This window comes from Cupressus sempervirens, chromosome 2 (assembly GCF_028749045.1).
Source record: "Cupressus sempervirens isolate cs-2001-9-10 chromosome 2, ASM2874904v1, whole genome shotgun sequence".
In the NCBI taxonomy this organism is placed as follows: Eukaryota; Viridiplantae; Streptophyta; class Pinopsida; order Cupressales; family Cupressaceae; genus Cupressus; species Cupressus sempervirens.
The window spans coordinates 384,556,992-384,573,610 of NC_143119.1; the positions used below are offsets into that span (position 1 = coordinate 384,556,992).

Genomic DNA, 16,619 nt, shown 5'->3' on the forward strand with positions numbered 1-16,619 from the left:
TGACCACATAACCTGATATAATCTGGAAAAAATGGAGTCTTGCTTGATGCTAATGATTCAACTCTTCCTCGGAATGATCTCCAGGCACAAATTAGTGTGACTTATAATCACATCTTCAACAAGAAAACTAATAAAAGGTAGAATGTGGGAGAGATTGGCAAAGTTTATAATGCAGAGATATCGTGTGATATCTGCAGAGGTATCAGGTGGTAAAAAGAATAGAGATTAGGTGATAGAATAGGAAGTCGGATGTTGAGTTAATGCCTTCTGTCTCTCTCGACTTCATGATATAAGAAGGTTCTAAGTCTCATTGGCTTCCGAGAAGCCGAAACTCCTAGAAAAAAGACTTGGCTCTTTAATGCCAAATAAATATGCCAAATGTTCATTTGGTTTTAGCAAGAAAATGAAATAAATATGGAAAATGATTTGAAGGTAATAAATCGAGAATAATTATAGTTTATATCTATCTACTTGCACATAGATATACTTATGAGGTGGCATCATATTATTTATAAAAATGATATAATGGTGTCACCTTATTCTTATATCTGTGTACATACATAGGTATACATTATAATGATGTCGTGGAAGATCAATCAAAAACCTTTTGAGGTACGTATTATTTGTAATTAAACTAATTTATGTTTTAAATGTTTATTTAATAGCTCATGCGGGTCCATTGATTGTATCGTGAAGTTCAAGTCACTAGGTCCTTACCAAGGCAATTTAAGGTCATACCTGTCAACTTGATATTTGGACTAAGCTAGTATCCCATTTCGTTGATCCCGTTTAGCAATGCTTCCCCCCTTCATCTTCTCCTATAATCACCCGTGCAATATTTCCACGATAATAACAAGTTCCATAATAATTTCATAATAACATTTACTATAGATAAAGAATTTAATTATTAACCATAATTCCAAAATCAAGCAACTGCTAAACATCACAGGACAAATAATGGATAACGAACATCTTCATTAAACAGTTAACATAATGAAGGATATATTTAACTACCTTCTTCACATGATTATGAAAGTAAATCCATTTAATCTAACGGCTATAAATAAATTAAAATAAGGTCAAAATTTGGGATTTAACATACCCTCCCCCTTAAGTTTTTCATCATCCTCAATGAATATCACAACAAAACTTAAAACAATATCTATTGAAATCATTTCAAGAAAATAAAAGTTCAGGCTCTAGCCCTAGAGAAAAGATGAGGGTATTTTTGAAAAATTTCGTGATAATCTTCCTAGATAGCATTTTCCTCTGCATACTAATCCCACTGGACCTTGCATTGAGTCACCTCTCGATTTCGTAAGCGTAGCTTATGCACCTCAAGTATTCTGAGTGGTTCTATTTCCACTACCTCTTGTTCTCGTACCTGTAATAGGTTGCAATCAATTATATGATCATGATGAGTGATGTACTTCTTAAGGTATGACACATGGAAGATGTTATGCATCCTTGCAAGAGCTGGTGGTAGGGCAATTCTGTAGGCTACTGGGTTCATAATTTCCAATATTTCAAAGGGTGGCACATACCTTGGGGCTAACTTGACAGTTTTACCAAACTTGATGGTACTCTTTCGAGGTTTTACTCTTAATAGCACCTTTTCTTCCACTGAGAATTCTCTAGGTGTTCTTTTTGCATCTATATAGCTTTTTTGTCTATCATTGGCTTCTTTCAATCTTTGACGAATTTGGATTATCTGTTCTTCCATTTCCTTAAGCATTTCGGGTCCAACAATAATTTTATCCTCCAATCAATTCCAGCTCACAAGGGTTCTACATTTGCAGCCATATAGAGCCTCAAAGGGGGCCATTTTAATGGTGGATCGATAGGAATTTTTATAAGCAAATTCTACTAGGGTAAATAGGTTTCCCACTAGTATTGCTGATCCATACAATAAACTCTTAAAAAATCTTCTAATACTTGGTTTACTCATTCTGTTTGACCATTAGTCTCGGGATGATAAGCTGAACTAATATTTAGTTTAGTCCCTAATGCTGAAAATAATGTTTGCCAATATCTAGAAGTTATCCTAGCATCCTGATCTTAGATAATTTTTTTTGGAACTCCATGTAATTTGAAAATCTCCTTTATGAATTTATGAGCGATTTTTGGTGCTCCGTCGGTTAGATTTCCTGGTATAAAGTGAGCAACTTTTGTCAATCTATCTACTACTACCAGAATGGTGTTGTGTCTATTCCGTGTCATAGGTAATCCTTGTACAAAAACCATGGAAATTATCTGCCATTTCCATTCTGGTACCTTATTTGGGTGTAAAAGGCTAGCCAGGTAACGATTTTCTGCTTTTACTCTTTGGCATTCCAGACATCCTACCACAAATTTTGTTATTTCCATTTTCATTCCTTTCAAAAAATATAGGGGTTTTATATCTAACAACATTTTAGTTACTCGAGGGTGTCCTGAATGAGATTCTTCTAGAATCATTCTTTGAAGTTCAGTTTTGTTGGGTATATAAATCCTATCATGATATCTTAACAATCCATCCTCTTCTATCCTAAATTTTGAATACTTGGGATCTTGTGGGTCTCTGATGAGAGCTAGGCTGATCTCTGCATAAAATTCATCATGCTCTACATGTTGTAAAATCAAATCCTTTAATCTGAAATTTATAGCAGCCATTTCAGAAATGTGTCTCCTCCTACTTAAGCCATTTTCCACTTTGTTTTCCTTGCCCTTATTGTAATTTATGTCAAATTCATAGTCTACTAGAAATTCTAGCCATTTCCTTTGTCTAGCATTAAGATTGGGTTGAGTAAAAATGTATTTTAGGCTGTGATGGTCAGATTGAAGATCAAAAGGTTTTACAATTAAGTAATGTCTCCACATTTGAAGAGCATGTACAATAGCTGCTAATTCCAGATCATGAGGGGTGTAATTCTGCTCGTAATTCTTCAATTTCCTCGATTTGTATGCAATTACCTACTCATCCTGCATTAGCACACCTCCTTCTCCTCCTGATGCATCAGTTATGACGATGAATTTCTTTTGTGGGTTAGGTACTCTTAGAAGGGGTGTTGTAGTTAACTTTTCTCTCAAACATTCTAAAGCTGATTGACATTTTTCAGTCCATACGAACTTCCTTCCCTTTCTCTGAAGTGATGTAATCGGATAAGCCATCTTGGAGAAATTTCTGACAAGCTTCCTATAGAACCCTGCCATCCCATGAAACTTTTGACTTCTATCACATTTTTAGGTATAGGCCATTCCTTAATTGATTTGATTATTGACGGATCTATAGCTATTCCCTGAGCTGATATAATGTGTCCTAAATACTGTATTTCCTTTTGATAGAAAGTGCACTTAGACAATTTTCTGTATAATTTATGCTCTCTCAGTCTTTGTAAGATTTTTTCTAGATGTTCTTGATGTTCTTTCTTGTTCTTTGAATAGATTAGAATATTATCTATAAAGATTGGTACAAACTTATCTAGACAATCTTCCTTGAGCTGATATAATGTGTCCTAAATACTGTATTTCCTTTTGATAGAAAGTGCACTTAGACAAATTTCCATATAATTTATGTTCTCTCAGCCTTTGTAAGATTTTTTTCAAGATGTTCTTGATGTTCTTTCTTGTTCTTTGAATAGATTAGGATATCATCTATAAAGATTAGTACAAACTTATCTAAACAATCTTGGAATATGCTATTTATTAAGTTCATAAAAGCTGTTGGAGCATTGGTTAACCCGAAAGGTAATATTGTGAATTCATAATGCCCATACCTAGTTCTGAATGCAGTTTTGCAAATACCTTCATCCTTATACGAAGCTGGTGATATTCAATACAAAATAAAAATTCAGATAATTGAACTTATCTTTTGACAATTCCCTTCACCGTTAGACTGTTACCTTGATATGGAAATATGTTCCATAAATGTGACCAAGCAAGTGTATCATGTTGTATGTATGGCTAAATGATGCAATTAACATCCTATTGAATTGATACATAGATATGGTGGCGTATTTTGCTATGTTGCTTTACTATTAGCATAGTGATGTATGGACTGATTTGTTGTTGCATAAATAAATATACACATACATATTATTAAAAACATATGTTTTTCTATGGATGAACCCAAAATGAATCTGAACCCAGCCCCAAAAAAATTTGGACGCATTTCGAACCCGAATCTCGAACCCACATCCGTACCAGAATCTGAACTGGCAACTTAGCTTATTTATAATGAGCATAAGCTATGAAGAGACATGTCCCTTCATGAGACATGTCTATTTATTAATTAGTTAATTAATATAATAAAAAATTTAATCATATATAAAAATATATGTATGTATATATGTGCATATATATCATTATTATATTAATTTCTCTCATAAAAGTATATCTCATGAACACACATATATAAATTATATCTCATATATAATTATATATATTCGTAGGTTTATCCAATTGAAGCTACCAAACATCAACAACATGACATTATTGTTAATTTAAATAGAAATACTAGATTATACATTTTCTGTATGTTGTAAATTGTTCAATGAACGTATATTATTATTGTAGCAATTATGTGTTTGTTTTGGTTTTAAAGTGATGATGAAAATCTCCTCTAATAACTTAAAAATTTGCATTGAATATTTGTGTATATATTTTTTAATGAATGTCATATCTAGCTATATCCATAATATGGGTTCTCAAAAATGGTTGTATCCATATTCAATATTGTATTTGTATTTGTATCCATGTCCATGCAACTTTAAAACAACTTTAAAAAAAAATTAGTGATACAAAATAAAGATTTCTTCAATAATATTAGAACTTACCAAGGCTAGAATTGGTAACCAGTACATTGAACCATTAAGGAATAGGGGCCAAGACCAAGTCCTAAAAATGGCATTTACTAAAAATAGAAACATGGCCAAACATAGAAAGTTTATCAGAAAATTTTGGAAATCACTGCTAGAGCTCATTGCAGGATGCTGAGACCCCTATCCATGGCCTTAGCATATGGGATACTGAGAAGAGGTTAATGAAAAGCTGATATTGAGCTTGCTGCAAGAATGGGGCTATTCATTATGTTGTACTTAGCAAGGTGGTAGTAATCTGTATCTACCTTTGAAAATAGGGTTTTTTGTAATGGAAAATTATTAATATTTTCATCCTTGAAACTTTGCACCCATTTACAATCTACAAAACTGAAAATGTTTCTTACTTGAGAACTAAATGCCTTCTAACATATAATTTTTCTTGCATTTATATTGTTACAATATCTGCAACCCTCTTCTAAATTTTATTATTTTTCCAACTTTTGCTTAAGACATTTCAAAGTAGTTCTGTAAATTGATTGTCTTTAGGAAAACAATGCAGATTTTTTGCAATGAGTTCTCTGATAGTTTAAGACTGCATCCGCTTGCATACTTCTAAGTTTTATTCTGTAAAACTTGTCGTCAGTCTCCACTCACTTGAGTGCTGGAATTTTTAAAGAGAGATAGTATTTCATATTTTATTCTCTAAAACTTGTCGTCAGTCTCCACTCACTTGAGTGCTAGAGTTTTTAAAGAGAAGATTTGACATTTTATGTGTCTGTTAATCTTGGATTCAGATGAAGCTTCCAATTTAGCAGCTGCTTCTGTAAGAGGTCGAAGCATTGTGAATGCGCACCTAGATAAGAGACTTGACTGCTTGTTACGTGCTGAAGAAAAGTATGATGCTAAACAAGGGTTTCACACAGCGGTATGAAGTTATATTTTTAATTTGTAACAATAGAAAGAACATGCCAATAATTTGATAGGCCATAGTTACATAATGCCACATTTAACTTTTATTTTAAATATTTATTTGTGTTGCCAAAGACGAAACATGAAGTAGAAAGAAATAAAGTGTATGCGTATGTGATTCATTTTTCATCTTGAAGAAGTGTTACTATTTTTTTGATGTCTTTATGCTTTCTACACGTGCACAAATGCATGTGGATGCAAAATTCTGGAAATCCAACATTCCTTACTCATTGTTAGAGTCCGCATATGGACAAAGATAAAGAAGCCAACAAACAATTATTGAACTGATATATATTCCTGTTAGTCTTAGCAGCGAGCCTCACACAGGTTGAAACACATAATACAAAGTACAAATTACATTTACTCATTGCTTCACTTCTTTCTTCGTACTCCGTTGTTAGTGAGAGGTAAAGGCCATTCTGGTGGGTTGTGGTTTAAACACATAATACGATAGCTTACTTTCCCATGTTGGATATTCAATGATCTCAGTCTGATTGGGAAGGGAATCAATTTAGGACAGGGCATTGTAATGCCCAACTTGTAGACACTCTCGGGGCATCAGCAAGTGATGCCAATACCATATGTGTTTATTTTGATCCTCTGTGTGCCATATGTTATAAATACTGAATTGTGTATTAGTTTGTATTCAGGGACATAGTTTGGAGTTTAGTATGAGGTTTGGTAGGATTACTGTGATAGTCATTACCATTACTAGTTAATTATGCTAATAGGCACAGTCTATAGTTGCAATGATGGGGAGAAGCATCTAATGTTGTGATCATGAATGAAAGTGAAAGAATAATTGGATAGAGCTGACATTTATCTTTTTTTAATTCTGAAATACACATTCATACGTAAAATAAAATTATTAAACATAAGTATACAATATTTATGTCATGCCCGAAAATTGGGGCAAAAACACACCAACAATTATTGTTTTAAAAGACGAAAATAACTAAGTTGACTACATACTAACATTGAATGTGTTGTGGATAAGATAACGATAAGACAAGTTGAGTACAAATCTCAAGTTTGCCCGCTAAGTTTACTAGTGTTTTAGGGTTTCAGTTTCAGAATTACATCATTGATCAAGGTATTAGTAATTAGGTGCAGTTAAGGTACACATAGATGGTTCCATTCTTGCTTCTAGGATTTAGACATACAAATGAATTTCATTAACATTCACTATGTTTCAAGATCAATAATATGACATACTTTACTAAGTTTGAATGAACATGATGTTGTTGCTACAGGAACATTGCTATAAGTTTAATTGATTAATCTATTAGGTCATGAAATATAGGTATAACATTAAGTCAAGGAGATAATTAAGTTTTCAATTCCATATATCAAGTTCGATCTAGTTAGGTTATTATTTAAAGGATCAAGTAGACGTGTTTCATTTTTCTAACATTTGAATGAAAACTTACTACCTAAGACTATGTAAGTAGTAATGCTTTACAAGATCGTAATGTATCTAGTTCATTGCATGGATTGTCAAAAAGGCTCAAGTAAAGCCTTTTCATCCCATGGAACGTTTCTAAAGATGGAGAGTGGGTGAACACAACTTCTCCAAGGGTCACTAGAAAGGCCTCCAAATCCTACCCACCTACAAGAAATAACTCCTGAGTTGACTCTAAGTCCTTTGGCCATCATCCATGTCCCCTACCATTAATGCAAGTCTTGGGCAAGAGTGTCGTTATGGGTAATGCTATAAGCCCACTCCATTTTCGCAACATTTGAAAAATGATAAGTTTAGAGGGTCCCTAAAGCTACTTGGGTCTTCTAGTGGTGCTAAAAAGATCCCCAACTCATACCCCTACCACTTAGGCAATTAGATTCTACTAAATTTGGCTCATAGGACCACTTTTTGGCCTCTAAAAGTGACTCAAAATTTTGAAATAAAAAATCCTTATTGGTAGCACTTCACAAGTTATCTCTAATCAAGGGGGTTTAACTTAGCTCCTAATTGAGTTAGTTTTAGGTTAAGGGTTACATTGCCAACCCTAATTGACATGTCATTTTAGACATACACATGGCAAGTGTCAAGTGACACTATAAACATCACATTACATAAACAATTGACATGTCACTAAATATAGATTTCATTAACCTAATACATACATTCAAATTACGATTACAAAATAAATTGCATGACAACAAAGGTTCTAATCTCTTCATTAGATTTAACCTTAGTTTTACAGTTTGCACTTAGGGTTGGTTATTGGTTCTCCAATTAACTTCATGGTTATATATATATATATATATTTAACTTACATAATCCAATTTGACCAAACCATTCTAAATCTCATTTCAATGATCCTTTCTTTTTCTACACTTGATCAAATATAATTGAGTTGCATAATTGATATACCATAAGATATTCATCAGTACAAATTAAATTACTGAAATAACGATCATAATGTGTGCATTTATATAAAACATCATAAATCATCATAAATAAGCATACTAGAGTAATCATCACATGGCATAAATAATACTGATCAATGTCTAGTCCATTGAATAATGTCTCAAAATATCGAATCATCATATATCAAAATAAATGTATCACTGAGCTATTATAATGGGTCGGGGTAAGGCCTCACAAGTTACTACAATTCAAAAAATGACAGTAAAACACCGATGTTGGGGTGCATCAGGACGGGTATTCGGGACAAAGGGCCTCAATTTTGGGATGATAGGTGGCAGGAGAGTGGGCAAGGGTGGGGGGTGGTGGTGGGGGGATGTTATATGCTATACATATAGAACTTGAAATACTAGTTATGAAATTATGTTTTAGTATAACATACCAAATTTAAATACCTAAACATATAAAATTTGCAACACAAACCAAAACCATGGAACAATGAACATTGTAGCATAGCACATATCCAATAGTAACATTCAAAAATCAAAAGTCAAATATAAATTCAACTACCATTCTCAATAGCGACGTGGTTGCAGAATGACAGAGGTGGGGGTACTTGGGTACTCCAAGTACCTAGTGCAGCGATGTCTTGGGAAATGGCACTTTGAGGTTTGGGGAGAGGGGTGCAAGTCCCAAGGTTTCATAGCAAAGTAATTACCAATATAATAACGTTGGCTTTTTAAAAAGTTATATGCAACAGTAAAATAGGTGTAGTAGAAAAAAATTGTATTAAAAATAATAAAAATTTAGAATTATTAAAATAACTCTTAAACAAAAATCAAAATTCATGTTTTCATCTATGAATATAGAAAATAAAATATTTCTTAAGTAAAAAAACTTGTAAGTAATTAAATAGCTCATCATATCTCTCTCTTTGGATCTTTTCAATAGATGCATTTGAGATATTTATAAAATATAATAATTATGCTATGGGTGTGTTCATTAGTTGATTTTGTCCTCAAGATGTAGACTAATAGGCAATCCATTGAAAGACATGATCATGGGTTGTTTGTTCAATTCTGATGATACTTCTTTGAGTTGGGGTTAGACTCTAGCTTGGGAGGTAGAGTGATGGTTGAGCATGATTTCCTTCATGCAATAGCTAATACTATAGTCCTATGGAGATGATTAAGTGGTGCATATGGTTAAAAATAATTATTATTCTTGGGTAATAATCTTCGCACATAACATTAACACAAAGCATCATGCCCCATTTTATTTATGTGCCATTCATAGGTAGTTCAGATTGCCAAACACAATTGAATAGGCATTATGATCCCCTTTTTGTGCCTTCCCTAGTGCCGGTGTTTTTCAGGTATTAACTTATCTCTTGGGTCTCCATAGGCTAATATCATGATTTGCAGACCATTCTTGCTTCATCAATGGGCACATTGGGTGCCATTCTTTGGAGTTTCTCTTCTCAATGCTTCATTAGCTTGTACTTTTGCCTTCCATAAATGCTTCAGGTTTTGTTTTGAAACTTAATATTTCTATTAGGTCACTTGTACATTGGTGATTGACCTTAGTATTTATAGTAAATAATTAGGATGGTTCAGCATGTCTTGGTGATCTTCTAGGAGTTAACAAAATGAGTGGTGCATTTGAGGGGCTCAAAGAGGACTTGCTATTATTTAGGAGGTACTACTATTTTTTAGGAATCAACGGTGTGTAATTTCCCCATCATAAAATAAATATATTTAATTAAACCTTGTTAATGGGCCAATTGATTTGATATATCTCGGACTCATTTTTATTTTGTTTTTGTAGTTTGTGTTGCCGTCGGCTATCTTTGTACACCCTCGAAATGTTTCCGGACGAGTATTTAAGCACAGCTTGTAGGTAGTCTTTAGCATGCTTTTGGGATTATTTCTATGAACTGTGGGTTCTTGTTGGAATTTTGGATTGTTCGCCATTTTGGAAGTGAAATATCTTCCCTATTTGGCTTGTGTGGTTTCGGTGGGATTCAACCATCACCCTATTCTGTCCCCTGTAATACTTCGCTTGGATTTGGCAAATTGGAGCACCGCCATATTGGAAAATATTTGAAATTAAAGTAAATCACTTATTCTCTCATTTTTATAGCATAATTGGTGAGTGTATTGTCTTAATATCAAGTGCAGGTTGATCTTCACTCTTCGGAGGGCCTCAAGCTCTAGCAAACATCCCCACAAGTCTACCGTACGACCTCCTAATTCAGCCATATGGCCTCCATACATGCCGTACGTCCTCCCAATTTGCTGTATGACCTCTATACACATTGTGCGGCCTCATTCATATCGATTTGTTTGTCTTTCACCTATTGTATGGCTCCCACATTCATCGTATGGACTGTCATCTTCTTGACATATGGCCATCTAGTGGATACACGCTCTCTACTGGTGTACATGTTTTCCTGTCAATCGTACGGCTGTACCTTCCACACCCCCCTTGGCACACGGTATGGCCATTTAGAGCCCAGTGTATGGCCAACAATACCAACCGTACGACCTCTATATTTGCTCTCCATTCCAGCTCATACGGCCCTCTAGTCTGTGCATTCCTGGTCACATCCATACAACCATTCTGGGTTCTGTAACTCGTCTTTAGTTTGGAATTGTTTCGAACATTATAGTGGTATTAGAGTTTTTTATCCTGCCTGCCTATGGAAGTGAATGCAAGTTTATACTCGAAGGAAAAGGCAAAATAACCCTATTGATAGAATAGTAGATGATCAAGATCCCACGACAGAACTCATGAATCTTTTAAGAGAGCTGAACAGAAACCAAAGCAAATCAACGAACCCAAAGGCTTATGCAGGAAACTCTACAAAAATTGGCTGTGGGAAAGACAACGAGAGAACAAAATGGGCATAGCGACGATTCTGTTTCGGGAAGGACAAACTTTCAACCCTCTCGCTTTCGACCCTCAATACTCATCTTCCTTCCAAGGATGGAAGCAACACACAAAGTAAGAGAACCCACTTTTGAGGAAATGCAAGAAAAACTTCAAGAAGATTGGTGGAACGTGAATATGGAAGGTGATATATCTTATAGAGACTACATTGATCTAGATATTCTGGCGAGGGAAATCGTGGTTATTTTAATGATGATCTCAGAAGAAAGATCGGAAAGGTAAACTTATCGCCATTTGATGGAATTGGAGTCATTACCGCACAGTAATGGGTCCTAAAGGTAGATACCTATTTCCAACTCAATCCAATGCCCAAAGAGGAAGCAATCAAGTTCATAGCATTTCATCTGGAAAGAGTGGCCTATGAGTGGTGGCATCATGGATTGGTCACTCTCAGTCATGACCAAGTGACCTCTTATGTTGAGTTTACTTAGAGACTCATTGACCGGTTCGACGGGAAGGATCCTGACCTAAACTTCAAAGATCTAGCTTAGCTTAAGCAAACAAGCACGGTAGACAACATCACTGAGTTCCAAAGGTTGTCAGTACTAGTCACAAACATCTTTGAAAGATGCCAAATTGTGTTATTCATGGATGGGTTGAGAGAGTCTTTAAGAGGTTGGATCAAAGGGTTTAACCCGTGTGCACTCAACGAAGCTATTAAGAAGGTGCATGACATGGCTGCATCTTCCTCCAAAACTCATGCAGCTACACCAAGACCATCCCCACAAGAAGATAAGGACAAGGAGACAGTTCAGAATAAACCTTAGATTGATGAAGATTCTTCTCAAGAACTCTGAAGGAAAGAGCTCTGTTTCACATGCAAAGAACCATGGGGACCTGGTCATCGTTGCCTTGGGAAGGGAAAGACTCATTACATTGAGGTGATGCTTGATGATGGCGAAGGACAAATACCTGCAGCAACTGATGAAGAAATTACCCAGCAAGAGAGAATAAATGCCTTGATACAAAAAGGGGGTTCCATTGCTACCCTCACTACATCGACTGGAAGTGGTATCTTCAGGATTCGCAGCACACTTCATGGAAAACGAGTCCCCATCATGATTGATAGTGGTGCTACACTCAATTTTATCAATTCATCTTTGGTCACTAGTAAAGGCCTGCGCGTAGTTGAGCATGGAGGATTTGAGGTTAAGGTTGCAGGAAGTACCTTGTTACCTTGCACTCATGTGATCCTACGGCTACAAATTTCCATGGAAAACTATACCATGGCAAATGATTTCTTTGTCATAGATTTGGTTGATACTGATATCATGTTGGGCATCCATTGGTTGGAAACTCTTGACCAGTACACCCAAAGTTTCAAAAGGATGGACTTCTCATTCAAAACGGATGGCAAGAAGGTGTTGCTAAGAGTAATGTCAAATAAAGGATTGAGGAAAGTCACAATCAAGAAGATGGAGGCAATTTTTAAACAGGATTCGGCCTCGGACGCTGCAAGTAAAAACAAGATAGTCAACACTACACCACATTCCTTGGATAGTTAGCAAGCCCATTTATTGGTCGAGTATTCCAAGAACACTTTTGCATGTGAGTTGATGGATGGTTATGTACAGGATGAAAGAAACAAAGTTATTGATGACATCATTTACTTTGACGAGAAGATCTACTTAGTGCCTAACTCGGAACTAAAGGAGCTAATTATGAAAGGTTTCCTAGAACCTGATTTGCATTTGCTTGAGGACAAGCGAATTTTGGGACAGAAGGACTGTAATGTCTCAATCATAAAATAAATATATTTAATTAAACTTTGTTAATGGGCCGATTGATTTAATATATCTCAAACCCATTTTTATTTTTTTCCATAGTTTCTGTCGTCGTCGGCTATCTTTGTACAGCCTCGGAAAGTTTCCCGACGAGTATTTAAGCATAGCTTGTAGGTAATCTTTAGCATGCCTTTTGGATTATTTCTATGTACTATGGATTCCTGTTGGAATTCTGGATTGTTTGCCATTTCAGAAGTGAAATATCTTCCCTATTTGGCTCGTGCGGTTTTGGTGGGATTTAACCCTCACCTTATTCCGTCGCTTGTAATACTTCGCTCTGATTTGGCAAATCAGAGCACCATCATATTGCGAAATATCTGAAACTATAGTAAATGACTTATTCTCTCATAATTGGTGAGTGTATTGTCTTAATATCAAGTGCAGGTCGATTTTCACTCTCCGGAAGGCCTCAAGCTCCATCAAACATCCCCACAAATCTACCGTACGACCTCCCAATTTAGTCGTATGGCCTACATACATGCCCTACGGCCTCCTAATTAGCCGTACGACCTCCATACACATTGTGCGGCCTCATTCATATCGATTTGTCTGTCTTTCACCTACCGTATAGCTCCCACATTCATCATATAGGCTATCATCTACTTGACGTACGACCATCCAGCAAATACACCCTCTCTACTGTCGTAAATCCCTTCTTGTCAACCAAAGTAACGAGAATCGGAATCGTATCGGAATCGGCACGGCCGAATCGAATCGTGAATCGGGGGTGAATCGTCGGTGAATCGGCGATGAATCGGCAAATTTGAAAAAACCCTTTAAATGTAGAGATTTTAACAATTTAAGACTTATTTCATGCACCCTTTATTGAATATAACTTAAACACACTATAACATCATCAAATAGAAGTTGAAACTTAACATATATAAACATGGAAGTTTGTGTTTACCACATGGGGTAAAGAGTTTTTATAAGACAGCTTCACATCCAACACCTACTCCAAGTGCTTCAAAGCATATCACCCCTCTCGAAAGGCTTGCTCTATTGTTCTCTCCACCACAGACACTCCATGCCTGCAACAGCTTCAGGTCTCATCAACTGGTGAGACTTCCCACGACTGATAACCGCAGCGACTGGGGGTCTAGGGGGCAACGCCCCCAGCAGGGTCGAGGGTCTGGGAACCGTTGATGTTTTACTACCTGATTATGTCTTTCCCTTCCCTTGGGCATCATCCGTTATGCATTCTAAACATTTTTTATTTGTCGTCGTTTTTTTTTTTTTTTTTTTAATAACCTATGGTTCTTCTTTTCTCTTCTCCTCTCTTCTAGTCATGCTTAACAATTAGAAGGCGCTTTAGGGTTATAACAAAGAGGAAAGGTAAAAAGAAAGCAAAAAACATAAGTGATTTTTTTATTATTTCCAACTAAACATGCATGCTATTGCCAGCCAATTTTTGGCGATTTCTAATGGTGATTCAGGCGATTTTTTGAGTGAATCGCCGATACATGCGATTCACCCAAAGTAACAAGAATCGGAATCGGATCGGAATCGGCAAGGCCGAATCAAATCGTGAATCGGCCATGAATCGGAATTGAATCGCCCACAAATCGGCAAATTAAAAAAACCCTTGAAATTTAGTGAACAACTTATTTCATAAACCCTTTATCGCTGATTCGATTCATTTATTCACAAAAAATCGTTTGGCTTGAATCGAATCGCTGAATCGCGTGAATCGCATGAATCGCCGTGATTCTTGGAACTATGGATTCACCCGATGAAATTGCCGATCACGATTTCCGACTCCAAAAAAATCGGGGTGCATGAATCTGATTGTTGAATCGGCGATTCACGCGATTCTCGTTACTCTGTTGTCAACTATACGGCCGTATTTTCCACACCACCCCCCCTTGGCACACTATACGACCATCTAGAGCCCAGTGTACGACCAACAATACCAACCGTACGGCCTGTGTATTTGCTCTCCATTCTAGCCCGTACGGCCCTCTAGTTTGTACATTCCTGATCACATCCGTACAGCCATTCTGGGTTCTGTAACTCGTCTTCAGTTTGGAATTGTTTGGAACATTACACAGTGGGCTAAAAATGTTGTGTTTGTTGTCAATCTTCAATGGTTGGGAGCTATCATGATTAAATATCTAAATATTAAAAGTTAATGCAATGTTAACTTCAATGTTTTATTTAAATAAATTAAAGTTGCCTTATTGTAAAGTTACTTAATAAAATAAAGCGAGATTTTAAATAAATTATAAATTTACTTTGTAAAATAGAATATGGTGATTTTTAAAATAAATTTGTAAAGCCATTTCCTAAAAAAATAATAAATTTACTTTATAGAGTCACATAAATTTCCAAGAAGCGATCGCCCGATATGAGACTCTAGCTTGGGTGGTAGAGTGGTGGTTGAGCATGATGTCCTTAATGCAATGACTAAGACTACAGTGCTGATCCTCCCAATTACCAAAAAGGAACAAATATAAATTGGTCAATAATGTCTATGGAGATGATTAAAGTGGTGTATATGCTTGACAATAATTATTATTCTTGGGTAATAATCTTCGTGATCCTCCCAATTACCAAAAAGGAACAAATATAAATTGATCAATAATGTCTATGGAGATGATTAAAGTGGTGTATATGCTTGACAATAATTATTATTCTTGGGTAATAATCTTCGTAGATATCATTTAACCTAAGTTACCGGTACGGGTATGGGCACGGATACAGATATGTGGGTATGGCAATTTTTGGGAAGTGGGTTTGGGTACGTCTGGATACGTCTATACAAATAACATATAAAAATCATAAATATATATATATGCATATGCATTTGTACAACTTGAAAAGTAGAAACAAAACTAAAAGCATATAAAAATCATAAATATATATTATATATCTGTGCATGTATACAGGCTTACAGCTTGAAAAGTAGAAATAAAACTGCCATAAATATTGCAGTAACACATTTATAATGATTTCTTGTAACTTTAAGTCTAGTTTCATATCAATTTGTCAATTGATATGTCAAAAATTGAATGTTATGATAGATATATCATATATGATTATATCCATATCGAATTCATTGTGCATTGGTTAAACAGTAAACTGTCAAAATATTACAATTAGACTGATTAGTAATCAGCATCATATGGGTCATCAAGAAAATCAAGATCAGTGGAACCACATGCAGCCCCAGTTTCACTTCCACAGCTAGAAGCACGTTGGCTATTTGCCTCCATCGTTTAACACAAATTGACTTAACTTCTTTGAAGAAAGTTTCTTCAGGATCTTTCTCTTTTTTATTGATGATGCCTCTCATTAACTCAATCATTGAGTCAATGCTATCGCATACCATTCCCAAACATGGGTGATCCATGTCAGCAAAACGGATCATGCTCATGATGGGCTCAGTGAAACCAAGAAGAGATTCCACTCTTTCCCACCATGTGTCTTTTAGGATCATTTTCTTTACATTTGTTGCCCTTTCTGTATTGGATTGCCTCCATTGAATCCAACCTTGACCAATAACCATGCCAACAAGTGCCTCTCGCACCAACACAAGTCGCCTCAAGACAATTGTGTTTGATGCAAATCGAGTCTCAACAACCTATTCAAGAATTAAAAATCAAAATTAAATTATGAAGAAATCATTATCAAATTTAAAAAGTAAATTCATATGAGTAGTGAAATATAGAATTGAAAATTTGAAGTGTTTCAATTACCTTCAGCAATTCCAACTCTGAAAATGATCTAAAAATGGCTTGTGACATG

The 16,619-nt window shown here is 35.5% G+C and overlaps 1 protein-coding gene across 1 annotated transcript in view; it reads left to right on the plus strand.

The window, feature by feature from the left end:
* RECQL3 (DEAD/DEAH box RNA helicase family protein) overlaps positions 1–16,619 on the plus strand; it is a 280,411-nt gene that overhangs the window by 240,144 nt on the left and 23,648 nt on the right. The window contains exon 18 of the mRNA XM_089813828.1: positions 5,594–5,724. Coding sequence (XP_089669954.1) covers positions 5,594–5,724 — 131 coding nt within the window. The remainder of the gene's footprint in view (positions 1–5,593; positions 5,725–16,619) is intronic.